Source organism: Colius striatus, chromosome 8, assembly GCF_028858725.1.
Source record: "Colius striatus isolate bColStr4 chromosome 8, bColStr4.1.hap1, whole genome shotgun sequence".
NCBI classification, from domain to species: Eukaryota; Metazoa; Chordata; class Aves; order Coliiformes; family Coliidae; genus Colius; species Colius striatus.
In genome coordinates this window covers 28,469,648-28,485,653 of record NC_084766.1, presented here as the reverse complement: position 1 = coordinate 28,485,653, position 16,006 = coordinate 28,469,648, and the positions used below count along the sequence as shown (strand labels likewise).

Here is a 16,006-nt window from a genome sequence, read left to right as displayed (position 1 = left end):
GGAGGGACTTGGCAGAAGGAGCTGGAGAGTGAGCAGTGTGCTGTCTGCTGTGCAGGCAGGCTGCCTCAGGGAAGCACATCCAATCCTCTTTCTATAGGAAAAGCCACCACATTCTTGTATTAAGCAGGGATTTCTGTTACTCTATAGACACAAAAATAAAGCAGACAAACAACAGCACCCACAAAGCAAACCATTAAAAAAAACACCCTCACACAATTTTGCAGAGACGTCAGGAAAATGTGATTTTGTACCCAAATTACCCTGTGGTGTGAGAAGTGTTATTCTGGCTGAAACTTGAATGGGACAGAACTCAAGGCCACACAGGAGAACACACGGAGGAAAGTGCTACGTTCTCCTCTCTACTTGCAGAGCAGTAAGACGAGGCCACAGAAGCAGCACAAATCCCGTGTAGTTGAGCAATAAAAACTACCAGAGTTGAGAACCCGAACAGCAACACAGCAACAGCGTCTGCACCTTCTGGGGTCAACAAACATAACTCTTTTTTTTCTTTAAGGGTAGAGTTTGGACTAAACAGACAGTGAGCTTTCGTGGGCACTTTTCTGGGGAAAACCAGTAAACCTGACTCACTCATTTTGATCTCTTAGGGTTTGGTTGTGTGAGGGACCATCTCAGCTTGCAAAGAGTAAGAGGGACTTGACCCTCAAGGGTTTGGATCTGCATCTTTGGATGCTCACTCTGGTAGATGTGGTAGAAACTTCGGTGGCACATTGAAGTGACATGGCCTGATGTGGCACACGGGACTATTCTGGAGACAGGGACAATTCAGGAAATTGATGCATTTTTAAGCAGAAGAAAATATTATGGTCATCAAATTGCATAACCACACTGACTGGGATGTGCAATTAATAATTAAAAGTAACTTACAACAACTTCTCTGAGCAAATTAAGTCATCTTGAACACCCTGACACAAGAGACCAGGCCGACAGAGGTAAGGAGCATGTCAGATCGTGTGAGGCGCAAGCAAGCAGAGTCCCCAGTGCAGTAAATAAAGCAGTGCAGGACAACCTTGAAAAGTCAGAGGAACAGCTCCATCACATAAGAAAGTATCCAAATTCTAGCTGAAATCAGCCAAGATCTGCCACAAAGAATCCCCCAGCACCAGAGCAACCAACCCCATGTCGTTAGAAGTTATTGTAAAGGCTCCTAACTCTGTTTTGCCCCCAGTCCTCTTCCTGGCTGGAGCCCTGCTGCTAGCTGAGTGGTTAGGCAGCAAGTCGGTGACGGAAGCTCATCTCCTGCTACATGTTCCCCGTTGTGCTTGCATTCAACATCAAGAGCCATTCAACTCCACTACACTAGAAAAGGTAGGAGATACCAAACTGGCCCTGGAGCATAGAAGCAACCATTTCAGACATGTTTATTCCAAACAGAGACACATCACTGGTTTATACCAACAAGGAGAGCAAAGCCATTCCCCACTTCTTGAACTTCAGTATTTCCCAGCTGTGACATTTCTTTCCTAAGCGGTCATTTAAAACAAACAGGAAAAATCAGAAGGGGGAGGTGTTGGGAGAGCCACAGAAAAAAGGTCATAAATAAATAAACCCCAATGGTATTCATCTGCTCAGTACCAAGGCTGCTAGCAGCCAACACTTTCAAGGAGAATCATAGTGAATAAACAAATAAGGCCTTTCTAGAGCTGAAGTTTCCCACTTCTCACCACTCAGAAGACTGTCCAAAATCTTGTGTCATGCAGAGATTATACCCAAACATAAATTCAAGTAGCATTTCTTTCAAAACCCTCGGCCCCCATTTGTTAACCTAGAGCTCAATTCAGTCTGTGACAGACTCCTGCTCCTGCCAGGTCACCTCCCAGAAGGAAGAACAACAGATGGACCGCCACTGGATTACATACACACAAGTGAAAACAGATTTAAGGACAGAGTAAGCAAACAAATTTAAAACACCCAAACCAAACAGAAATTGCTCATTACAGGCACAGAAAGAGCAGTTCCGTGTGGTGCCTCTTACAGGGGATGACACATTTCAGAGGGGAGTGGGGGGAAACATCAGAATATTTGTAACACAGGCAATTTACAATGATGCAAAGGTCTGCAGCAGACTTGCTGGGGGCCTTCTCCTCAGCACACGGAGCGGGGCTGAGTGACAGGAATGACCACGATGGACGAACACCACTCAGTTCAGATACAGAAATGTTTAATGGCGTTAAAGTGCTACTTCAATGGGGACCATATGCTAACATTTAAACACAATTCCACTGCACTGCTAAATATGGTTGTCTTCATTTTTTTTATTTTACCTCTTTTTTTTTTCCCCAACCCTACCTAAAACAATAAAATAAAATCTAAAGGACTGAAATTAACAACCCATTCAAATCAGCAATAAGTTATGAATTTTATAAAGCATTTTTTCCTCTTTTTTTTTTCTTAGTAATGAGGAGTAGTTAAATTACTTAAGGACATACAAAGTTTCAAACAATGCCATAGGTGAGGACTCTATTAAACAAAATAATCCTGGCCATTAAAAAGACAAAAATAAAATAAAAAAACAAAGCAAAGCCCTCAAAGTGCAGGTTAGAAGCTCGTCTCTGAGAAGATTAGAAAACAGTTGCTATAATAGCTCTGAACAGCACCTGCACAGATAAGATGGCAAGGCCCTTGGGAACAGGACGTGCAGTCAAAACGTTACATTAACATGAGAGATGTGCTGAGCTTAACTGGGTTAACTACTGGACTGAACTTCAAAAGTCAGCAAAGGGAATGATTCTAAAAAGAAAACTGAAGAAACCCCCACCAAACCCGGCCTCTTCCAGCTAGCACAGCCTTCATCCATCCTGTGCACAGCAAAAAGCATCTTCGCATTTCATTGGGTCAAGTGCTTCATCAAAACAGAGATCTTCTCGTGGCATAAATTCATATAAAAGACAGCTAAGGTTTTGTATGCACAAGCTCTAAAAAGACGCATCAGACTTGGGGTGTTTTCCCTCCCAACACATTTACAAATGTTTATCAAAAAATCTCTTCAAATAAAAAGGTCAGAGTGGCTCAGTATCTGGGCATGACTTTCTGGCATATCACCTCTCCTATGTGCTGGTTTCTCTCTGTCCTCAGCTGGCCGTGTGCCTGCGTGTGAGCACAGCCTGAGGCACGACACAGCCCACGGCGTGCTGGTAGATTGCAAGTGTGTACCTCTTGCTTTAGCCACGCATCAGAGGTACTTGCTTTTAACATAACGTCCAACAGAAAGCTGAGCTGAATGGTGTTCTCTCCTGAACATCTCTCCTGGCTGCCCCCCTCTCTCTGGGCACAGAATGAGACCTTAGTCATTATTATCATCGTTATTCCTAGGCTGCCGTAAGCCTTCTTAGATTTCCTAGTACGTTACAACAGCATTGGATTGTGATAAACTGTAGGTCCTTTCAGGACCACAAAAGCTCTTCAGAAGGGCCTAAACTATGTTGTTCAACCTGAATGCAATAGAAGAAATTCTGACGTTTCTCAGATCTCATGACAGAAGGAGAGGGATGAGTCTCTAGTATCCTCTTTCAAACAAATAAATTCAAAACAAAGTGTTTCATCACTAAGGTCTACATCCAGGTCCCACAGAAACAAATGGATTTCACTGACTTCAAAGGGACTAGTGCTTGGTCTAACTTTTTATACCAGCAGGAATTGGGATCAGTAACATGACCAAATGAACACATGTGGGTTTCTGTGGAGGCTTCCTTTGCCCAAAAAGCTTTATATACAGGTCTCTCCAGGACTAGCTGTTAAGATGTCATTTCTGAAAGAGGATACTGGCATCTAGGACCCAGTTTGATCACCCCAGTGAAATCATTCGCCCTGCACTGTTGTCTCACTTGGTTCTAGGAAGCAAACGAGAGCTTGACGCTGGCGCTGGAGTAACCCTCGTCACTCCCAATACTCTGCAAGCTGCTGTGATCATCAATGTCACTGATGCTGGTTGTGCTGATATTGTCCACTTCTCCATGGGAGAACTCTGTGCTTTCAACATCCACTTCAATCTCTTCTAAAAAGGAAAAGGACAGAAACACACACAGGTTAGCACCACAGACTCAACTGCTCCCTTCAGGCCAATGAGCTGCAGGGACTCCACGAGGCTTTCCGTGCCCTCCCTGGAATGGACGGGCTGTGGGTGTGAGTTATAGAAAGACCAGACACCAGCTTGGAGATTTTCTTAGACACCTGGCATAGGGGTTTTACCTCTTCAGCATACAGGCCACTCCACACACTGAACTTGTTCTGCTGCCTCTTTCCTTGGAGCTCTACTACCCCAGTGTTGGAAAAAAAAACCCCAAAGAGCTACAAAAGAAGGCAACAAAGAAAATGGAGCCTGAAGTTATCCCGAAACACGCTACTTGGCCGCTAACATTACCAAAGTTGGGATCACACATCCAGGGCATTGCAGCACATTGCCACGAGGATCAGGGATGCTCAGTGGACTTCAGAACATAAATCTTATTTCTGAGAGCAACTTGGAAAGCAGGGATCCAGTTAACCAGGTATCCTGGCTTCCGTATCACTCAGGATTTTTCCAAAAGGAGTGTTTTTAAAAACAATCTGCAGTCACCCCCAAACTATACAGCATCTCTGGGTCTGTCACTAAGTATCAAGCCACCTATTGTGTTTAAATATCTCTCCACGGCAGAGATACTATAAAAAAAAGAGAATGATGTGAACTCAGCCATTTAGATCATCTGTAATCAGTTTAAACTGAGGAGATGAACTCCATGGGAGGCTTAAAAAAAGTAAGGGGTGGGAGTGGGGGTGTAGAATGAGTCTGACAATTTTAACAGGCAATTTACTCAGTTACTCCATGGCACTTTGGTTATACCACAGCCCAACTACAGAATAAGAAGCTGGATGTTGCTTTGCAACATCTGTTCCAGTCCCACTAATATCTTCCTACATTTTCCAGTTTGTGCTGCCGAGAGACTCAGAAGCCCAAGGAGCACAACGGGTACCTCAGCTTTACCATCAGGTATTTAGCTACCATCTCGTGATCACATCATTTTTCCTAACTAATGCTTTGGCATTTTAGAGAGCTTTTTCAGAGAAACAGGTCACTTTAAATGCCACAGATATCAGCTCTAGTTGACAATAACAACACTCCTTCCAGACTTAATTGGAAGTCATGCAAAATACTAAACTCATCATATGCCCGTGTGTCTGTGTATGTGCACATGTGTGAGCAAAATCAGTAGCTTCAATGCCAAAGGCCATAAGAAGGGGGTAGCTGAGAGATGAGAGAAGGATCAACCTCCTGCCCTGGCTCGGCAGGGCTCTGGGGATTCAGGGCTGCCTCAGTGACACCCACCTCGCTCCGAGTCCGAGCGGTCCGAGGAAATGGTAGATCCAATGCTGTCCATTCGTATTCGCTCTATCTCCTGAGGACCCTGTAGTTGTTCCAGTCTTCTCTTTAGGAATCTTTGTTCTCGTTCCAGGTTCTCAAGCTGGTGCTGGCTTCTCCTCTCAGCCTCTTCAAGTTTCTGACATGATCAAATATGACTCACTAATTAGTTTCATCCTTTCCTCCTTCCCTCCCACCTCCACTGCTCAGTCACCTGCTTTGCTTAGACCTTCCTAGGTCCCAGAAGGACTTAAAGCTGCAAAAGAGCCCTGAACCAAGCTGCCTTGCAGTCTCAAAGAACAATGACATCTCCTTAGATCTTTTGCATCTCCCAAGTCCTGATAAATCATACACATCTGTATAAAAGGTCTCTGAAGCCAGAGCATCTCCAGGGGAAAGGACCTGAATTGCAGCAGTTCGTGGGTCATTCATTCTACGTGGCTTCAGCCACTTGCATTACCAAATCTGTCCACAAAGAGGCCTCAATTCCCTTAACCAAATCAATTCAGGGTTTGTTATGATCCACTGTAACACAAAAACGTGCCCTGGTTGTTCCCTGTTCCTTGCTGCATGGTTCAGTAGGATTTCTCAGAAACAGTTTTCTATTCCGTAAGTGATTTACATAACCTACTACAGATTTCTTTGATCACAGCTGGGAAATCTACCAGGGCACTGTTCTTTGTTTTCTACACAAGCACGTTGCATAAGGAGGAGTTATTTCAGGCTAACTCTGTCCCTTCGGCAGTGCTTTTTCTCCTCTCCTTCACCACCCATCCTCCCTCCCGCTCTCCTGACCTGCAAACAAAGTATTTCAAGCCTCTTCCAGATGCTGACAATGCTGCATTTTCTTCTCATGCTTCCCTTTGCCAGAAGGGAATCTAAAAGAGTGCTGGGCTATCTGGCAGGTTTGCACATGAAAGCCCAGCACGCCAAGCCTGTCTCACACTCTTGTGGTTTGTGCTAATGCTTCAGCAGTGGAAACTCACTAGCACATGAGAAAACAAGCTGATTTCCCATCAAAATGCAGTCACTCAACAGCAGGTATGCTTTTCTTTAAAGAGATAAAGCAGTCAACCAATGATCACAATACAGAGCAAGACCCCTGCTCTCCAAATCAATCATTTCTGTGGTTAACAGAGTCTTTTATGGACTCCTCTAACAATGTGGCTTGCAGCAATGATGAATGATTAACCAAGGGGGCAAGGCTTGCTTGCCTCTTCTCTTTTTTTTTAAGGTGTTAAGTCTCCTTCAACAGCATTTCCTCCAGGCAGTATGAGTGAGCCACTGAAATGTACCTCCCAACAGCACTGACTGAAAGCAGCTGGGAAAGGCAACTCTTACCTTGATATGTGCTTTGGCTTTGTTGAGCAGCCCAAGAGTGGTGTGCCTGGTGCAGTCTGGTCCCAGCGGTATCAGAACTTTTAAGCGTTCTAGACACAGGCGGAGGTGAGCTCGGCTGCAAGGGGAGAAGAGGGGAATCAAAGCTATGCTTTCAGAAAGGGAACAGCATTTCCTTCTCTGCTTGTCACCTACAAGGCAGTTTTCATGTTCCACTCTTTCCACCCACCACAAGATTCCCCACAGGTACCAGGACAGACTGCCACTCATCTATTTACACTGCAAACACCAGCTGCTCACCAATACAGGCATTATTGCTAACCTCTGACAGATGCTGTTTATTTTCTTGCTGTCTGAACCGATAATCTGACTCACCTGGATGAACTTTGTGCAGGGGCAAGGCATACAGGCAAACAGTACAAGTATCCTGTAGGCTTCCTCTATCTCTCTCTCTCTCTCCCTCAGCTCTCCATCTGTTTTGCTGAGAAGAACTTTTATGAAAGCAGTTTCGAATGACTGCTGCCCCCTGCACGCTTCTGCATTGCTGGATCAGGGACACTTGCTATGAACTCATCAAAGCACCTTCTTTTTTGCACAAAATTAAGAAGATAATGAGAAAAATAGCCCAAACCACTGAAACAATCCCTGGAAGTTAAAGGAGCTGGAGGGACGATAACTCCCAAGAACTGCATTCCCTCTTGGGCCCAGGTCTGACATGCTGCTGGGGAGTACAAGGTCTGTGGGAACAAGAGAATCCAAGACCTTCCCCTGGGCAGACTTCTGACTGTGGCTGACACCTACAAAGACAGGCTCCAGCATGACAGTGGTGCTGATATGTGCCATTCTCTGCAGAATACGGAAACACATTCTGCGGAAAAATGGTTCAGGCGGCAGCGGCAAAGCACATCGTCCTCGGGCTGCACAGCAAAACTGTTCCTGCTACCTCCTCTGAATCACGTATGAAGGAACAAACAGCAGATTTATGGAAAACTATCAAGTGTGGGTTGCCTTTTTCCCCTCCTTCTCTCTTTCCCAGACATTAATGATTTATGTCCAAACTTGTCATCCCAATCAATAACACAATGACATCAGCTCCACCATTCACATGCAAGAAACAGCGGTGCAAAAAGAGTCCTGAAAGCCTATCCCAGCCCCTACTCCTGCACAAAGAAACTGAATCTCAGCCTGATCCATCTCAATGCAGGGGAAGAGAAAAACCAAAATAAAGGAGAAAAAAAGAGCATGGACAGTTCATTTCCATTTGTTTTTCAAATTCACTATTGCACCCCGTTTGAAAGGGGTGGGAGAGAGGAGTCTGTAATCAGGCAATTATGTCAGTGACAAGCAAGGATGATTAAGGGTGGAAGGGTCAGGGGTTTTGCTGATGAACTGTCAGCGCAGGGGAGCGTTCGCTAGCAGGGCTGTAGCTGTGAGCTCCTCACTGTTTCTGTTATAAATCTCTTTACGAAGGGTCCATCATTCTGTCTCAAGAACAGCCACAGGGCTGTATGTGACCAGCAAGGGCCTTGGAGAACACATACTCTTCATTAAATATTTACAACTGGAGGGGTGGGGAAAGGGAAATCATAATCCAAAAATCAAACTGGAAAGACACTAATCATACCAATCTCATCTTTAACTTTCCAGCTTTCTCTAGGGCAAACGCCACTAACATCAAACCTATAGGACTGATGGTGTCGGGCCTCTTCTTCTCCAGGCCAAATATCCCCAGCCATTCCTCATCAGACTTGTTCTCCACACTCTTCACTACCTTCATTGTCCATCTCTGGACACACTCCTGCAATTCAGTGTCCTTTTTGTAGCGAGAGGCCCAGGACTTGAGGTTCAGCCTCACCAGTGCCGAGTACAGGGGGACAATCACTTCCCTGGACCTGCTGGTCACACTATCTCTGATATAAGCCAGAATCCCCTTGGCCTTCTTGGCCACCTGGGCACACTGCTGGCTCACATCCAGCTAGGTGTTGAGCAACGTCCCCAGGTCCTTTCCCTCCAGGCAGCTTTCCAGCCACTCTGCCCCAAGTCTGTAATGTTGCCTGGGGTTGTTGTGGACCAAGTGCTGGACCTGGCACTCGGCCTTGTTAAATCTCATACAACTGGCCTCAGCCTATTGCTCCAGCCCGTCCAGGTCCCTCTGAAGAGCCACCTTGTCCTCAAGCAGATCTATGCACCCACCCAGCTTGGTGTCATCAGCAAAGTCACTGAGGATGCACCCAATCCCCTCATCCGGATCACTGATAAAGACACTAAACAGAACAGGCCCCAAGACTGGTCACCAAGTGGATTTAACTCCATTCCCCACCACTTTCTGGGCCCACGGTAACCTGTAGGGCCACTAACAGAAAAGCATTGCTGGCTCACACCAGCACTATAGTTCACATCAGCCCACAAGAGATGGAACACTGACTTGTTGCAACTAGAGAGAAGAGGAAGACCTTGTGGTTAAAGACATTCAGGGTTTTGAATCCATTTTTGGCTATGCCACAGATTCTCTGAATGGCCACAGAGGCAAGTGACCAAGTCAGAGGTGTCACAGCGCAGTCATTTTGAACTTAGGCTCACCCCAGAGGTGTTGTACTGGTGCTGTGAAGATACACGTGCTGCTCTGTGCTGAGCCCGATGACCGGTGGCCAAAGGCTGTGGCCTGCAGCAGGGGTGATGGCCTCTGTGGGCACCCAGGCATCAGCGGAGCCACCTGCCTACCACCCAGCGTGTGAGCAGAGCCGATAAGCTCCTGGCAGCACAGGGCATAGCTCGGGCAGCGAGCATATTGCTGGGGTGGGCGGCCTGGGCTGAGCCCTGGCAGCTTTGGGTGAGGTTTGATCAAAGCAATCCCTTCTGCACTGCTGCTGGATTTCCCCCTTATTTTTCACTCCAGGGTGAACCACACTGAGTTTTGAGGCCACTGCAAACCTAAGTGTATTTACATCTCCAATCACAGCCTAACCAAGAGAAATGCACAAGGCTTTAGGGGTAACCCCAGTGCAGCGTGGGCAAAGCCAGGCCCAGCAGCCCCTGCACTCACGTCCCTACACTGGCAAAGCCACTCAGGAGCAAAGAGCAGCCAAGCCCACAAACCATCCTGGCACACGAGAGATCAAATCCAGCAGCATCCCCAGCTCTCTCCCCTTCAATATTGTGCCTTTTTATTTTGAAAGTCCAAGCTGGTCACAGCCCCATATCGCTCTGAACTTCTAACAGCCTGAGCAGACCATGATGGGTTCTTAAACCATGGAATACACAGGTAGGCCTGACGCACTGAAGGATGCCTTCAATAAAATCCAGAAATAGAACTCAGGAGCTCAAAAGTATCACAGTAAACTCAGCTAAAAAACCATTCCAGAGAGAAAGCAAACCACAAACCTATTAATCTTCCTTATCAGGTCCTGGAGCTGTACCTGGACAGCTGTAATCCCACAGCTCAGGCCCTGACACGAATGTCTTTTCTCCTTGTTTACCTGGACTCTGTTGCAACGTGGCTCTGACAACGCTGCAGTCTCTTGTATTCAATGAAAATACCAGCATTGTGCAGGCTCCAGACAGAGCCAGACTGCTTTCCATGTAAACCACTGGATTATGCCAATATTTGACGCATCTGCCAATATCTGGAAAAACAAGTCTAAATGCCCATATTGTTATATAACAGAGAAACAACTCAGGCTTGGCATGAAGGGCTGCAGCCTCTCGCTGCCTTCATCCAGGGGAAGACAGAGGATGACAGAAGGAGAACTCCAGTTTCAGCCGATGCCAAAGCCTTTGCTTGATAGCTGCAGGGGAGACAGAAGAAGCTGGAGCCTTTTCTCCAGCTTGAGTGGCCTTGGAAAAAAAATCAGGCTCTCACAGCAGCATCCTGAGCACATGGTAGGTACTGGATGTGCTGAAGGAAGCCATGGAGGACTTGAAAGGAGGGGGGTTTTCTCTTTCCCAAGAGATCAACTCAGTGTCCTCCTCCTGCTCAGCACGATAGGAAGACTCCTGTTGGGAGATTCCCATGTGGGGCAACAAAGTGGTCCAAAAAGGAGAAAAGCACCCCAGAGTTTTCAGAAAACCACAGCCCAACATGTGCCTCTGTCACAAAGAGATGAGGACAACCTTTCATCCTGCTCCACCTGGCAGCTCTGGCTAAGACAAAGCTCCTTTGTTGCTTCTGCTTCCTCCCTGTGCAGGGCCAGGAGGAATCCAGAAGCAAGTTCCTCTGGATGTGGAGGGCAAGCAGAGTGAGGTTGCCCTCTCTTCTCTGCCAGGAGCTGCTGTGAGAAAAGGTATGTCAGCTCAATAAACAAATAGGCCAGGAGGGGATGACGAAGCTCAGAGGCCCCATAAGCCCTGCTAGCTGATCCACAACAAGCTAGAGGTGGCTGCATATGCAAGATGGGGGTGCTGACTCCTAAAACTGCAGCCCCACTGGGCACATGCTGTTCTCCCCCCTTTCTCTTTGTGTCTGTGCAAGAGCTTCTGGTTATCTACTTCTACCCTCTCAGCTCTCCTCCAAGCCTGAGCTCCTGGCCCTTTTTCCTGAGCCTCTATCAGAGGAGCCTGGCCCTTGCTCCATGCAGCCCCTCCTTGCACTTGGCTCTGCCTGGCTGCAGAGGGCTGTAATTTCACAGCCTGCTCTCCTCTCCAGCTTCCAATGACATCATCCACTCTGATTATATAAAGCACGGGGAGGAAGCCTTTATTTACGCGTGCTTTTTGCTCACAGCTTCAGCTGTCTCACTGTACAACGTGCACCCAAATCCCACTGCAGGATCTGGGCTCCTTTTTGCCTGGATCAAAACTGCAATGCAGAAAAAGGTGTGCATGCAAAACCATTTTCCCATTCCCCTCCCCCACTTCTCTGAAGGCATTTTGGAGGGGTTTGGTTAGGAATCAACCTACCCCACTACTCTGCACCAGAGCAAGCTGGGCACAAAGCCATCAGCCTCTTATCTGCCTGGCAAGTCCTCAGAGAGTCAAGGGACCTGGGGTGGCATCTCCAAGCCTTGTGCCTGCTGGTCACAAAGTGACTACACGGGGGCTAAAAACCTACTTACCTTCAACAACTGAGGAGCCTCAAGGGTTGGAAAGCCACTGGCAGTTTCCCTTCCTGGGCAGTGGTGGGCTCAGCCAAAGCACTGTGCAACCCCTGCCAAGTAAGCGAAGACTCTCCTGCCTGGATCCATCCTCCTCTTGCAAATGATGCAGCAATGGCTGCAGGCAGGACTATCAGGGAGCCATCCTTGAATGTAAACCTCCCTGGAGAGACTGCAGCTTCTTTCCTAGGACAGGTTTTAGATTTGGGGTGGGGAGGTTGCCAGTTTCTGCCATGGGCAGAAGTGATGGAAACTGAGACAAGAAACTTTGCTGAGGAGAGTGAACCAGCACACATGCACACTCAGCTCTGAAGCAGCAGGTTTACCAGATTCAACACTATCCCCCTGTCAGACACTGCTGATATACTTTGCTGAATCAAAGTCCCAACATCTGCAAAACACACACACACAAACACACACACACACGCTCTCTTCCCATCTTTAAAAGATCAAGCCTCCCTCCCAGCAGGAAATGACCAACTCGCCTCCAGCAGCATTTCAAAATGCTGAATTCTGATTTTTGTATGTTGAAAGAAGGGAGCATCCGAGGGAAAAGAAAAGCATTTCCCAGATATTTTTGTACTATGCCTGCAGGTTTATAGGGCTTGAATTCAACAGTGGATTTAAGCATGTGCTCAACATTAGGAATATGCTCAAGTCTCACTGAGGCTAAATCAGATGCTTGCTGAGAGATGTTAAAAAAACACGGAATCTCATCAAACCAAAAGCAGCACCAAAAGAATCAACAGAAGAAAGATCCTAACATGGAAAAGGCCATTATCACCCCTCCCCTCTGCCCTCCTACTCTTCCCTCTACACCTTTTCAAAGTCAAGTCTGATTTAATCCTGAAATTAGAAACCACCAACTTTGTTTGGATTTCAGAGCTAATAGATTGCTTAAAAAATTCAGGAGAGATCACTGGTTAAAGAAAGTAATTCCTGGAGAAACACAAGTGACCCCACATCAATAATTCACTGGACGAGAATGCTTTTGAGATAAAAGTAATGAGAAACACATGCAAAAACCACAGGGATGGGAAAAGGGGGGAAAATACAGTTTCCCTCTAAAAGCAATTCCCAGGTCAGAGGCTTGCTGATCCTCACAGCCATCATACAACAATGTTTTTTCCTTACTCTTGTCCCTAACCCCTAGATACAGCAACAGTAAAGCCCCCTGCTTTACTCCTCCAGCCAAGGAAGAGGTTTTGCCAAGGCTGAGGAATGGGGTCTGAGCCCGTGCTGTCTCTGCTGCAGAGCATTATGCAATAGCCGCGAACCCTCTGGCCGGGTGCAGTGAAGCCTCGGTGGCGTCCGGCCAGACGGCACCGCACACACTCACACCCACTCACCCTGACTCCCCGGGGCGCCAGGGACGAGACACACGCTTCAGAAGGAAATCCAGCTCAGAAATATGCAGCTAAAAGTTAATATTCTCCACCTGAGCTGTGAAATCATTCAGAACAAGCCTTGTTTTCTGATTTTAAATCAGGTCTCTTCTCACCGTCATTTGTTTGCCTGCATTTGCTCCCAGTTGAAGGAGACACTTGCTCACTTGCCTCTTTGTTTCCAGCCAATTTCTACTGATGGCTCCCTGGCACGTAGGAGTACTTGCATTCCAAATGCTAATAAAATGTACCATGAAAAGGTAATTGAAAAAAAAAAAAACCTTTATGTATTTTTTTAAGCCTTTCTACTGTTTAAAATAAACAAAGAAATGAAAATTTAGGACTGACAATAAAAGGACTTGACAACATATTATAAATTGGAATTTAAAGGAACAAAAAAGCTCTGTGGACAACGTTTTCAGCCTGATCTTAACCATACCAGACCTGTCTGCAGAAGTTAATGAACATGCACCCAACCGTATTCTCAAATCAAGGGCAGATGAAAAATAAACCACGAACGAAGGGACCTAAGGTTAAACAATAGTAAGAACAATAATAGTAATAAAATAAAAAAAAAACACAAGGCAATGCAGCTTTTCAAAGTCACACAAATCAAATGCACCTCTGCTTCGTGACACGCTGTTTAACAGGGAGATAAGGGGTGGTATGGCACTCAAGAAAGCAGCATCCTGATTGAAGCCCATAAGCATAAATGAAATACAAACAGCAACATATTCAGGCACTCTGCAGCAGCAGCGTTTTGTCCAAAGGCCACTTCAGTCACAAACTCAAGATAAGGAGCACTGGGAAAGGAAACATCTCACCAAGCAACTGAAATACTTGGAAAAAACAGCCAGTTTTGTAGCACACAAACCATTCACCCCATCTGCAAAAGATGCTGTAAGCCTTAAGGTAAGCAGAAAGCAAGGATTTTAACCAAAAATATTCTGCCACACTCTCCATTATAAGCTTGGAAAGGGGCTGTCCTACAGCCCTGCCTCAGCTGTCCCCGCGCCCTGCACGGCCTCCTGCCGCAGAGCTGGCACACAGAAACTGCTTCTACCCCCAGCTCTCCTAGATGGGAAGGCTCACTGATTTCAACTTCGAAAGAGCTTCAGGCTCTTGGCAAACAGAGGCTGCATGCCAACAAACCTTGTGCCAAGTGGTCTGTTGCTACCCCTGGTCTGCTCCAACATGGGTCTTTGTAGCCTGCAGGAAGGCATGCTCACCCCACCTCTCTCCACGTCACTCAACTGTCAAGGGCTATCCCTTTCCTGAGATCCTTCCAGGTATAAAACTGAATTATTACTGAGAGGGCTTTCCCAATTTCCTTATGATTTTGAAGGCAAATTAATTACTTCAAGGCTTTCCAAAATCAAAAAAGGGGAAGAGAGGGCCAGATGGAAGGGAAACCAGGCAGTCTCCAATGCCTTTGTCAAATATGAGGGATCTGGCTTTCCTGTAGGACAGGGGTCTCCTGGGCTGCAATATGGAGGGACAACAGACACTTTCAGCTCTATCTCCCAAGTCCTGATAAGCCTGTCCACACTGTGCAGACATTAAGTGAAACTCATGTTGTTAAGGGGTGCAGAGATTGGCCTACAACCACCTTGAGTTTGTGGGCATGTGAGAGAGCTTTCACTTCCAGGATTCAAGGCAGACACAGCTGTGAACAGGGCACTTCTGGAAGACTCAGGGTCCAGCTCTCATCTGAGAGGGCACTTCAGGCAGTAGGATTGCTCTCATTTCACATGGAGTCTCTATTACCTTCCTCTTCCCCTCGTCTTCTGACCAGCAAAGGCTGGACTGTCTGCTCTGCTCTTGCTGCCCACCATCCCTCACAGCCTGCCCAGGTTTTTGTTTCTGTCCTCTTCTCCAACAGTCTACTGGATTGGAAACTCTTTGGAACAAGAATACAGTTGCCAGGTGCAACTGTATTGAGGATCCTAAACAGGATCCTAAATCAAATCAGAAATCCTAAATCAAGCAGCTAACAAACAATCAGACTACAGCAAGATTTTGATTCTAAAGCTGAAGTGATGTATCTGGGGCTATTGTTATTCACACAGTAAGTTCTGGGCCTTTGGGTTCTATTTGCTGAATATCTTGGAAGCTTTTCCTCTTTGAACTAGAGGGTTAGAAATCAGAAGTTTAATTTAAATGAATAGAATAATAGTACTACCTGTAATCCCGTGACTTCCCAAACTAGGATGCTTAAAAGAATGGCAAAAAAAAAGAGTTGAATACTGATGCTCAAAGTAATAAAAATGATCCCACTTTAGAAGGTGTCTCCTCCAGAATCAACTCACAACTGTTCAGTAACATGACTGCTGATCCCTTCCCAACTGCTTTGATCTTCAGAGGCACCAACGAGACCGACTACTTCAACTCAGTCAAATATAACCACCCATGCTTCACAATGAAAAGGCGATGAGAGCAGGATAGGTGGCCACCTGCCCAGCAGAGGAATGGAGTCAATCAACACCTGGCATTTTCTCTCACCCCTTCATTTTCATCCAAATGCCCGTTTACCAGTTTTCTCTTCCCTCCTCCCGGTTCTTCTACGGCTTTCTGCCTTTATTTGAAAGCAATTTGGACAGTTGTTACTAGTTGTTACATCAACCAGTAACAGATGCTCTGGAGCAGAATCTATTGTTATTATTATTTATAATAGTTAATCTCCCCCTGAAGTTATACATTGAGGATCTGCTATTATTGATCTTGGCTGGTACCCATCAAGTATTTTAATCCCTGGTGAATACAACTAACTGAACTTTACTGCAGCACAACACACGGTGTTACCAGCTAAAGCCCTTTTAGGCTAAGCTGTGCTTACAACA

General features: G+C 46.3%; 1 protein-coding gene across 2 annotated transcripts in view; it reads right to left on the bottom strand.

Annotated features, from left to right (window-relative positions):
* Positions 1-1,355: 1,355 nt before the first annotated feature.
* MXI1 (MAX interactor 1, dimerization protein) overlaps positions 1,356-16,006 on the bottom strand; it is a 57,852-nt gene continuing 43,201 nt past the window's right edge. For both annotated transcript variants that reach the window (XM_062001238.1, XM_062001239.1), the window contains exons 4-6: positions 6,695-6,809; positions 5,321-5,492; positions 1,356-4,012 (exon numbers count right to left, since the gene is read on the bottom strand). In XM_062001238.1, the coding sequence (XP_061857222.1) occupies positions 3,849-4,012; positions 5,321-5,492; positions 6,695-6,809 (451 nt within the window). In that variant the 3' untranslated portion in view covers positions 1,356-3,848. The remainder of the gene's footprint in view (positions 4,013-5,320; positions 5,493-6,694; positions 6,810-16,006) is intronic.